Source organism: Nicotiana sylvestris, chromosome 1 (assembly GCF_000393655.2).
Source record: "Nicotiana sylvestris chromosome 1, ASM39365v2, whole genome shotgun sequence".
NCBI lineage: Eukaryota > Viridiplantae > Streptophyta > Magnoliopsida > Solanales > Solanaceae > Nicotiana > Nicotiana sylvestris.
The window spans coordinates 166,332,721-166,345,762 of NC_091057.1; the positions used below are offsets into that span (position 1 = coordinate 166,332,721).

Consider the following 13,042-nt stretch of genomic DNA (forward strand, 5'->3'; position numbering starts at 1 on the left):
TCACCTATCAACCGGAATTCGCCAAAATACTAACTTCGCCAATTCAAGCCTAATTCAACACCGGACCTCCAAAATTACTTCCGGTCCTGCTCCTAAGTCACAAATCACCTCCCGGAACTAACCGAACCGTCGAAATTCACATCCGAGCCCTCTAACTCATAAGTCAACGTCCGGTTGACTTTTCCAACTTAAACCTTCTTAAAAGAGACTAAATGTCTCATTTCTTATCAAAATCGCTCCAAATAAATTCTAATGCACCCAATACCGATACTGAAACATGAGGAAGCAGAAAATGGGACGAACGAGACAATAACTCATGAGACGACGGGTCGGGTCGTCACATTCTCCCCAACTTAAACAAACGCTCGTCCTCGAGCGTACCCAGAGTTGTCCTAGAAGCCAACCAAAAGCTGAATGACCTTATCAAGCATAAACCCGGGGATGATCCCACGTCACCCTATCTCACATGGGTCGGATAACGCGTTGTAACTAAGATCACACAATCTAGTCTAGCCCATAAATCATAGAGCCACATTTCACCTTTTCGGAATCATACACAAGATCAGAACCTCACACCTACATTCAGAATAAGTTTGAACCAGCTGTAATAGACCATGCCTGCAACCTTAGGTGCAATTGTATGATATACCAATAACTCAAACAAATGCAGCAATAACTTCCATTCACAGCAGCTGCCCACAACAACCAAATACCGATAGAAATCTCTTATTAGCCAATGTCTCATTCTAACACTCTCATATACTGCCAATGATAATTGAAACACGCAATAAATCATAACCATTGCTCAGATCATCCATTCATGAGGCCATTTCTCCTCTAGCAATTATAGTAACAATTTTTTTTAAACCGAACCTCGATATTTACCCATCAAACATGCTGAAATCAAATCCGTTCGTATTCATCAATGACCCCAATGAACACCTCGAATCCAACACACCACTCTGGTGATATGACACCTCAATACAGGCCTAAGCCATAACTTTCATAATACGCGCACCAATAAGAAACGGCCTGAACATACTCAAGTCATGAAAAATGGCTCAAACGAAAGAGTCTTACCTCAAGCTCATTAGTACCATTAGCGGACCCAACAAGAACATGCCGCAATACTACCGAAATATCATTAGTTTAATAACATTACCTTTTTATGAGACATATACTCTCATCAAGTCACTTTCAATTAGCAATACTATTTCCCCAATCATCCGAAGATCATTCTCCCTAATCATCTGAAGCTTTTTTCTCTAATCACCTAGAAGAAAATTGCTACACATCTCATGTTCTGCATGATGCACATAGGTATTGTTCTAACTCTTACAATATTGACATGACGGATGAGGTATGCATAAATTCATGACCACTGTCGAGACAACGATTCGTTGGTTCTATACTCCTGGCAAGAACTATCACCTCATTTTGAGCAAAATCATGGTCTTAGCTCCTTAATTTACTTCATATACTCAGATTGCACTAATCTCAAATTCAATGATCTCGTCTCACCCAGTACGAACTGCTCAGGCAATAAGCCACCCCAGACATAATCAAAAGTCGCATATGATGCCTCAATATGCCAATAAGCTACCAATTCGAACGCGGTACAAAAGGAAAACAAACTCTGGAAGGAATTACCAATCTCACACACTAATACAGACTTTCCTTAGAAAACAGGAAGCAAGGCATACAAAATAGCATATAGAAAACTATACTCAACATCACACTATTGCGGCGTGCAACCCGATCCAGATAACATACCCATGGCGTGCTGCCACCCGATCCACACATAGATCTCACATAAGGAGATGCACATCGAGCCAAATTTGCTCATTACAACAAAATACCGAGTATCGGTCGTAAGCATGCTAAGTGGATAATAATATCTCTGAGGGACATATAGCGTTATAAGCTACAAAACTCAAGCACAACTGATGTGCGATGTACAATCTGAATTTCAAGAGCCAAGATGCTCATATAACGTCATTCCTACACAGATTCTCAACACATAGCAATTTCTCAACTCGTCTCACAACTCACACGGCGCAATGTATCACTACACGAAATATCTGACAATGAAACATCAACCTAACTACTCCTCCATGAGGACCGCGTTACTAAAATGCATACATCTGGCCTGATATAGAGCCATTATTCACATTAAATCTATCCATCGACTTCAAGCCGATTCTTATCACACTGAACTAGTCTGATAACCTTTCAAAGGTCCATAATAACTCTTATTTTTCTCATAACACACAAGAACAACCATCACAATCGGGGTAATCCTCCCCAGTTCACAACCCAATATGCCAAGTGCCATCCAGGCATGAATCTTTAATTTAACGACACCATCACAAACTTCATACTTGGTTTACATCTTTAATCAATCAAGTGATCACATGCCACACTTATATAATCTTCTCGTGGGACACACTCCCACAACCTACCACAACAATATCTGGAGCGTACCTCCAAACCATCGATCGCACTAACGCTGAAGAGCGATCAAGAGTCATTAACCGGGATGCAAAACCCTTTTTACAAAACACCGATCTTAGGTGACGCTGAAGACAATTCCAACTTACCGTAAACATCGAAACTTATCTCCTGCTCATCCGAGCTCATGACATCTTGTCAAAAATTTTCCTTCACTCGTGCCATTCTCGGCCTAATTTCCACAACCAAAACTGATTCACCAGCATGCATCAAATCGGAACTAACATAGTACATAACTGTACAATCCGCTAACCAATAGCAAGCTCCCCAACTTGGGTCGAAGTCATAGATCACAACACATATACTTTATTGCTGTCGTAATACCATGGTGAGATTAAACTCACTCCTTCATAATCTTGTGGAAACACGAATCATCGGAAATTTTAACTCTTCTGCAATTTTTGCATTCACTCACACAACAGTTAAGCCCACTCTTTAGGCGACATTTTTTTTACTAAGTCCCAAATTTTTCAAAAATTTCGGCAGAGTTTCATTTGTAATTGGGCCTATCCACCTGCCAGAGAATCACCAAAAACCATCCTAACAACACGTCCACAATTTGACAAAGCATCACAATATATATCAACAACATTAATATCAATATTACATGTATTATATTATCAAAATTGATACATGGACATGCGTTGCACCTATTTGAATCATAACACATAGAAAATACCTTTCAATCCTCCATTATTGGGCTATTCAACCGAGTAAGAACATATTCTTTCTTTAATGTTTTCGACCCTCAAGGTGGTCTCCTTGACTCAACGATTTCGTCATAATACATTTACAGAAGCGATCTCAGCTCCCAGACTTATCTAACTAGTATGACAAATAGATTCCCCTCATAAGCCAATTACCCACTAGCTTTACCTTTAGTTAATATTTTTTGTATACCTTCCACTTCCATACACATTACACAATTACTTAATCTTCCTGAGTCTAAACTCATACTGTAACATGAAATTTACTTCACTCCAAATAGGAGACATAAAAAGATTCTTCACGCACCCATAACTTGGGACTACACATCCTATCACAATGGAAATCATACACTCAATAGTTCATCTATCATCCAGTAGACCTTCCTCGTCACTTCCAAGTCATATAGATACATCTCGCAGTACTATCATACTCCTCACGTAGCTATCCAGCCATGATTCCCACTAATAGGGACAATACCGAACATAAAGGTTCAAAACACTTGCTCGCACAATCAGCACCTCAGTGCTCAAGCCATAGGCAAGATCCGGCCTCAAGTCCTCCAGACTGGCCTAACATCAAACTCACTGAGATCACGTCTCGCCCTTCTATCGGGGAATTACAAGCCATCAAGGTAAATCGAATACTGAGTGCTCGTTCGCGCATACGAACATGTGGAAGGAATCGTAAGAGTTACTTTTCAAGCTGAATCAAGGACGCACGATAAGAATTCAAGAATGTGAAGTTTTCCTAAAGGTTCTGCAGCCTCTCGAGGATAAATACAGACGTCTACGTACCGATCCGCGAGACTCTACTAAACCGGCTCATGACTCGCGAGACCAATTAACCTAGGCTCTGATACCAACTTGTCACGACCCAATTTCCGAACCTGGTCGTGATGGCGCCTCTCATGAAGACAAGGCCATCCATTCAGCCAATTCATCCTTTTAAGACAATTAATTAACACAATTATAGTATAAACATGGTTTAATAATATCCAATAGCTGAAAGTATAGATAAAATACAGAAATCCAACCCAACTCAGCCCTAACCGGGGTGTCACAGCTCATGAGCTACTACAAAGTTTACTAAAATTCTACAAAGTATGGAATTAGGAACAAAGTCTGAAGATATCATAAATAACAGAAGATAAGGGAGAAAACGGGTCTGTGAATGCCATGCAGCTACCTCGATAACTCCGATGAAAATTGAACAGCAGAAAACTCGCTCTATGCCTCAGGAATACCTGTACCTGCACACATGGTGCAGGGAGTAATGTGAGTACTCCGACCCAGTGAGTAATAAATATAAATAATGACTGAAGGTAAGAAAACACGTTAAGGCACACAACATTCTATACAGAAGCAGTGAAATCATTTAAAATAACAATTCAGTGAAACATCATGTGAAATTTCTTTTAAACCAGTAAAACAGGTAATTTGGCAGTAAAATGACGAGTAGAAATCTGCCCCTCGGGCTCAATATCAAAACAACAAGTAGAAATCTGCCCCTCGGGCTCAGTATCAAAATAATAACTAGAAATCTGCCCCTCGAGCTCAGTATCAAAATAATAAGTAGAAATCTGCCCCTCGGGCTCAGTATCAAAATAAAAATTAGAAATCTGCCCCTCGAGCTCAGTATCAAAATAATAAGTAGAAATCTGCCCCTTGGGCTCAATATCTTAGAACAGTATCAGCCCCTCAGGCTTAGAACTGTATAAAGCAACCAATCAATGAAATAAGAGCACATAATTATTATGGCAGATAATGCAGATAAAGAATAAATGCATGAGTGCAATGCAATGCATATGACGGTACCCTCTAGTACCCACTGCGGCGTGCAGCCCGAGCCATCCATATTTATTATCGTCGACGGCGCTCACTGGGGGTGTGTACAGACTCCGTAGGGGCTCCTATAGCCCAAGCGCAATATCAAGCCATCTCGTGGCATCAAATCTAGGCCCTCGGCCTCATATCAATCTCAGTATAATCACCCAGGCTCTCAGCCTCAATATCAATGTAATCAACCAGGCTCTCGGCCTCAATATCAATGTAATCAACCAGGCTCTCGGCCTCAATATCAATATAACACTGCTGCGGCGCGCAGCCCGATCCATGCTCAGTCCAGAAATCATCATAAGCCCCTTGGGCATTTGTAAAACAGTAGTTCTCAGCCCGAAATATCATTTAGAAATATCATTTAAGTTTTCAAATCTTAGAAAGATGGCTGAGTTTGCAAAACAGTATTTAAAACCTTGGACTGAGGTCAAATGATATGCAAAATATGCGAAAGCAGTGATATCAATCCCTGAAGGATTCAAATAATTGGCAAGAAGCCTACAATTGGAAACATGACTGAGGATATAAATTCTTTAACAAAATAAGTGAGGAAAACCAGTCAAAAATCCCCTAAGGGTTCTACAGGTCGGCACAAGGCCCCAAGCATGGCAACAAGCCCAATTCACAATAATAAAGTATACGTCTCAACCAAAAATGTAGTAAAATATCTCTTGGGACGGACCAAGTCACAATCCCCAACGGTGCTCTACCCCACGCCCGTTATCTGGCGTGCACGTCACCTTAATATAGCGTTACGATGCGAAATTCCGGGGTTTCAAACCCTTAGAACAGCATTTACATCAATTACTCACCTCTAGCCGGCCAAATATTACTCCGCGATGCCCTTTCCTTTCGTATAGACCTCCTCGCGCGTCGAATCTGGCCAAAACCACAACGAATACATCACAATAGGCTAAAGGAATATAACCCAATCGAAAAGACTCGAAAAATATCAAAAATCACGAAATTTGCAAAACCCGAGCCCCGGGCCCACGTCTTGAAATCTAGATATGTTTACATCAGAATATTCCTTATCTCGACACGAGTCTATACATACCAAATTCACAAGAATCGGAGTCCATTTGACCCCTCAAATCCCAAATTTAGAATTTCAATCTCAAGCCATAATTTCTTATAATTTGGCTATGTTTTCATGGATTTCTAGGATGATTCTTCAATAAAATCATTTATTTAACTCATAAAACTTAACTCCAATCGATCTTAGTTGAAACTCCCTTCAATCTCCGTCCAAAAGCTCTCAAAATGACAAAACTGGTGGAGAAATGAGGTGTTTTTCGCGAATGAAATGTAAACATTCTGCCCAGAATTTTTCGGAATTACTGTTCACCCAGTGTTACTGTTCACGGGGTACTGTTCAAGGATACTGTTACGGGTACTGTTGCGGGGTACTGTCCACGACACTATTCACGGATACTGTTACGGGGGTACTGTTCACGGCACTATTCACGGATACTGTTACGGTGTACTGTTCACGGCACTATTCACGGATACTGTTATGGGGTACTGTTCATGGGCACTGTTCATAACAACTGTTCACAGTGCTGTAAAAAAATGCAGTAACTTTATTTTTTTCGTGCCTAAATCGATCCGTTAACCTTCCGAAATACACCCGAGGCCCCCGAGACCACAACTAAAAGCACCAACATGTCTTAAAACATTATCCAAACTTGCTCCAATCGTCAAAACACCTCAACTAACGCCAAAATCATCAAATTATATCGAATTCAAGCCTAAGTTCTTTTAAAACTTCTAAAACACACATTCGATCAAAAACCCGACCAAACGATGTCCGAATGACTTAAAATTTTGCACACATATCCCAAATGACACAATGAAGCTATAGCAACTCTCAGAATTTCATTCCGATACCCGGATCAAAATCTCACCTATCAACCGGAATTCGTCAAAATACTAACTTCGCCAATTCAAGCCTAATTCAACACCGGACCTCCAAAATTACTTCCGGTCCTGCTCCCAAGTCACAAATCACCTCCCGGAACTAACCGAACCGTCGAAATTCACATCCGAGCCCTCTAACTCATAAGTCAACGTCCGGTTGACTTTTTCAACTTAAACCTTCTTAAAAGAGACTAAATGTCTCATTTCTTATCAAAATCGCTCCAAATAAATTCTAATGCACCCAATACCGATAATGAAACATGAGAAAGCAGAAAATGGGACGAACGAGACAGTAACTCATGAGACGACGGGTCGGGTCGTCACAGTAGTGATGAAATCTTTTCATATCGTCTTAACCTTTGTTAATGCTCAAATAGCTCAAATCCACTTTATTAACCTTGTGTTATTGGAGGTCAGAAACATCATCTTTTTAAAATTACCGGCTAGCAGCTAGGAGCATATTCAACAAGAACTAGGTAAAAATTTATTCGGTGTAGGTAAATTCTTGCCTAAGAACTATGTTCCGAGAAGTCAAAATTACCAATTATATAGGAGCATATCGAGAAAGAATTATGTACTGTTTTTTCATTTTTTCTTTCATTTTCAATTTACTTTATTTTAAAATTATCTAAGGTCTCTAAAATAGAATATGAACGTCAGACTAAAGATCTCTAATAAATACTAGCAGCTATAATGATTAATGTTATTATTATTTACATTTACTTCTAAATACAATCACTAACAAAATATGGAGTATTATTTATAATAACGAGAAAAGAGGCTAGAGGACTTACATTATATTTTATAGGTGATCGTTCCGCGAGCATTCGATCATTATAAAACTATAAAAAATTGTCAGCTTTTATTGCATTATGTTTCTGTTAATCTTTTTCATTAGTTTTCTTCCTTATGTTTTTTAAAATTACAGGGAATAGCAACAGGAGAACCACATTCTCATGGTTACTTATAACTTATGTGACATAAATATCAAGATCTTTTATGTGCCTTCCCTTGGTTGGATATTTCATATTCTTGCTTGATTCAAACCTTATTTTCTTTTGCGGAACCGAAGCTTGAGAGCCCTCTCAAAAGCTTGATGCAACGCTTTGAAAGAACAAGGAAAATGAGAGTACTCTTTAGCCTTCTATTTAAGTAAAGCCTATTTTTATTTCCTATTTCATAACTTAAATTTGATTGAGGCATTTATCTTTTGGTAGTACCTTACCATTTTAATAACTTCAAAATCGAAATTCTATGGATATACTAAAAGGTCCATTTGAAATATTTGTATGGATTAAGCTTTGTATTGGAATAAACTAGACATAAATATAGCATAATACATATAAAAATCCTATTGCCGAATCTCGACCAATTTGAAATTGTCTTGATTGATTGATGACACTTCGCAAACTACAGAAAGATGGTAACGTGATATTTTATAGCTGCAGAAGCAATTGATAGTTAAGCTAAGTCCCACAATATCTTGGTAGGATTGGGAAAAGAATTATTTCACAAGATGTGAAAATAATTACTAGAATTTAATAATATTATTAAAAATATCATGCTTTATTGCATTTGTTTCTGCTAATTAATTTCATATGTATTTTTTTCCTTATATTTTTAAAAAAATTCGTTTGTGGCATACATTATAATTTATATTTTATTTTTGATTTATGAAAATGTTATTTCTTCTATCTCAAATAAAATTACAAAAGAAATTCAGCTCAAACTTTTGAATAATTGACCGCGCGAAGCGCGGGTAAATTTACTTGTATGTCCATAATAAAAGGATAAGGAAACAGCAAAAAAAAAAATCTACCAAATTACTAGGAACATAAAAAAGAATTGGTCAAATGTAAAACTAACATGCATGTATTTTACAACCAAAATCCACTTTTCGTGTTACAAGCTCAAAATTGTCCGAAGGTTAAGGCTGGACCTATATTTGTCACAACCCCATTATGACAAAAATATACTCCAACTTTTTGCACAATTTAATTATTATTCTTGGTTGCATCGAGTTGATACAAATTAACTACTCACAATTCACTCTCCCCTTTACCTAAATATTGCCAAGTTTTTGATCTTTCATAACCATGTCAAAATTTGATCCTTACGACCACCTCAATATATTGCTCAATAAAGATGGAACTTTAACTCGTCTCCTTGATTTTCCTACAACCCAAGCCACTGGTGATAAAGGACATCTCCCTGGTCAATCCGTTGTTAGTAAAGATATCACTTTAAATGCAGACAAGAAAACATGGATCAGACTTTATCGTCCAAGTAAATTGCCTTCCAATGACAAATCCGTCGCAAAACTTCCCATCATAATTTACTTCCATGCAGGTTGGTGAACAAATTCTCGTTATGTTAGTATTTTTAATTTTAAATCATGTCAGAATTTTAATTTTATGCCTCTTTTCTATTTTAAATTCTTCTTAATTTGCCTTATATCAAACACTTCTTTTTCAAACCTGCTGAGAATTATTTTCTTCGCCTGATAGTCTATCGGAAATAACCTCTCTATTTGCTGAAGGTAGAGGTAAGATGTGTGAGAATATTAATACAACATAATCCAAGATCAAACATGATATTAGGATACAATATAATTTAGATCAACAACAATAGTTGTGTACCTATTTGAGCCATACCGCAGATTGACGAAGGACTAGGTCTTCCTTTTTATTATCCTTTCTACAATATGGCGGCGTCAATAAGACAATTACGACACACAACAAATTAATATCACGAAATTTCTCTGACTATGTGTTTGGATAAGGGCTACATAGGAGACCTAAATGTAATTAATGAAACTTGAATGGCTCTCCCATTAAAGGTCTCATCGAACTGAACCTATACTCACCGTCGTACCAGACCCACCAAGCACATAAAATACACAACCTAATAACCAATTATTACCCTTATAATTGGGGTTCACGTTTATGGACTATCATCACATATAAAAACATAATAATTATACATAAACCCATTTTTCTTGCATTTCGTGCATACTACCCTCTTAAACCCCACTTGTGGAATTATAATGGTATGTTGTTGTTATTGCATTATATTAAACACAACGTGATTGAATAGAGACTTTATATATGTCAATGCAGGAGGGTGGATTCATTTCAGCATAGCAAATACTATGATCCACGAAAGTTGTAACCAGCTCTCAAGTGAGGTCCCAGCCATAGTTGTGTCTGTAGAATATCGTCTTGCACCCGAAAATAAACTCCCTGCACCGTACTATGACGCAGTTGAAACAGTTCTTTGGATCAAGAACCAAGCTTTGGATCTCGTTAATGGTGAGAAATGGCTAAGGGATTATGGAGATTTCTCAAGGTGTTACCTTTATGGTGTGAGTTGTGGAGGAAACATTGCTTTTAACTCTGCACTTAAACTTCTTGATCGTAAAATAGAGCCATTACGTATTAATGGGATCATAATGAACCAACCACTTTTCGGAGGTAAAATGAGGACAAAATCTGAAATGAGGTTGGCTACAGATACATTCTTTCCTTTGCCAGTAATTGATCTTCTTTGGGATTTAGCATTGCCACAAGGGACAGATAGAGATCATAGGTTTTGTAATCCAATAGCAGATGGACCTTATAGGGACAAGATTAAGAGTCTTGGAAGATGTTTAGTGATTGGATTTGGAGGTGATCCTTTGGTTGATAGGCAACAAGATTTTGTGCAAATGTTAGTTAAGGAAGGGGTTATGGTTGAAGCTAGGTTTGATGATGTTGGATTTCATGGAATTGATGTGGTTGATAGTCGAAGAGCTGCTGCTATTATTAATTTCATTAAGGAGTTTGTTTGATGTTCCTTTGATAATGTCATTGTTATAAGGTTATGTTATGTGCAGGCTACTCTGGAAAAGAATGACCATGTTGGTCTGCCGCATATCGTCTTACTTTATATTTCTGCAAGAGATATTTGTTTTCATGACTTTAACCATGACCGTTCTTAAACTAGGAAATGATAATTACTAGAGTTACAGAATTGATGTAGATCTTGTTCTTTCTGCTTCTTAGTTGAATAAGTTTAGGAAGTTTTGGATTTATATTCATCTTTAGCTTTAACCTATTTTGTGGAAACGTATTTTATTGAAGTTATGAAATTTTTAGATTATTGATTTATATAATGACTTTCCGATGAAATGCTTGTGGGAAAACAGTTCACGTTTGATTAAAAATTTACAGTTTTTGATTCCTTGAACATACAATATCAATATGTTGCCACTTAATTACATGCAATTACCTTTTTTTAACATAGTAAGTTAGTCTAATCATTAGTATAACATATTAACATTACACAATTACAAGCATAACATCATTAATATCATATCCAATATTCTTTTATTCACAATAAATTATAAGCGTACGTAACACAACAATATTATCCCGTTGGAAATATTAGAGATGAAAGTACTAAAAAAGGATAATTAATAGTCCTATTTAAGAGGTAGTAGCCCAAAAGAAAAGTCATCTGGAAGTCCGAGGACCTTTAGTACTGTACTCTACTTCCGAACCAGTAGCTTTCGCACCAAACAAGATCGCCCTTGTCCCTTTCCTTTCTCCATTCCGACTCCTTCTTTGCTTTGTTCCAATAGAGTCTAAGGGTCTGGCTAGGCTATTAGGCACCTTTGGTCTAGGCTTTTTCAGGCCTCTCCGGAAGTCTGAACATGTGGATTGACGTCATCCCCACCTTCCTCTAGTATATCACTGGCAGTCCTTCGTGAGTGCGGTATGCACCTTTTTGTTTGTTTCGAAGCCGTTTGTTTGGGTGGGGCGTACTAAACTCAATACGTACCATACCACCGGGTGACTCGCCCGAATGCCATGTCTTTCTCTTCCATCAACTTGATGTCGCTGTCACCTGCAAGATAAGGACAAAAACTTGTTAATAATAAAAGATAAGATAGTGTTTTAATGTTTTGTGTGTGAAAATTGATTTGAGGCATGAAGGTGTTGATTCAGAGTAGATTTTCGTCAATATATCCATGTACAAATACTAAAATGATGTTTGTTTACCCTGAAAATGAATAACAACTAAATTTATTCGTAGTTTAAAGGATACGTGATTTACTTTAAAATGAATGATCTAAGAACAACAAATAATTAAATGAAAGAGAGACAAAATGATCAAACCAGACGCGATGGGACAATTAAGTTTGGCTTTGAATTAGGCACTGAAACTGGCTCTGATCAAACTCTCGATAGGGGCTTGGTTGTAACTAAAGAAAAGGAAAACTAAAGAATACTTTGAACAACAATTAGAACACAAAAATAAACTTTATCGCTTTGATATGTGTGCGAACGGTGGTTTAAAATGAAAACGTTTTTCCCTTTATATAGTAGGGGATGTTTCAATCCTAATACAAGTCTAAATAAGGTAAAAATCTTCTTTTCGGTAAATATTGATCTTCAGTTGATATCGGGCGAGATTTGCACCCTAATATCCAGTTGAGGGAAGATATCATGGCTCCCCGCTTATCGTGCTTAATCGTTCCTCTTTTTCCTTAGTCTCGAACCTCCACTCTGCTCGAACCTGATGCTTAGCCGTGTCCGATCTCGGATGCACAGTATGTCCTCTCCGGGATCAGAAATGAGGAACCTTTAGGCTTTACTCAAAGTTGCGTCAGATCATGCTTCCCTCTCGTTTCTTTACTGGGAAATTGGAGGCAACATTATTCCTGATCTTATCCGTACACAGATAGTCCTCTCACCTTTTGGAGAGTAGATTATCAAAACGACTAGAAGTGATTAATTGACCATGGCTCCTATCTCTGTACGCTGCAATCAGGTCGAAGGGTCAGTTAAACCTCCCATCAGTCGCGTCGTTCTGACATCGGACACGTTTCAGCCGCCGGTTGACTGTCCTCGAATGAGAAACATCACATATTAATTACCTCTTCCCTATAAAAGCTTCGGTTCTTTTTTACTTTTTACTTTCCAGTTCTAGAACTTCTTAATTTACCCTAGAACTTTTTTCTTGCTCTTAACCCCATCAAATCTTCATACACTATTTTTCATATCCTTATATCTTCATCTTCCTAT

At 37.8% G+C, this 13,042-nt stretch overlaps 1 protein-coding gene across 1 annotated transcript; it reads left to right on the forward strand.

Annotated features, from left to right (window-relative positions):
* Window positions 1-8,958: 8,958 nt before the first annotated feature.
* On the forward strand, window positions 8,959-11,079 carry LOC104226205 (probable carboxylesterase 9). The gene is made up of 2 exons (XM_009778123.2): window positions 8,959-9,323; window positions 10,094-11,079. The coding sequence occupies exons 1-2, from the start codon at window positions 9,071-9,073 to the stop codon at window positions 10,801-10,803; spliced, it is 963 nt and encodes a 320-aa protein (XP_009776425.1). The 5' UTR covers window positions 8,959-9,070; the 3' UTR covers window positions 10,804-11,079.
* The last annotated feature ends 1,963 nt before the right edge of the window (window positions 11,080-13,042 follow it).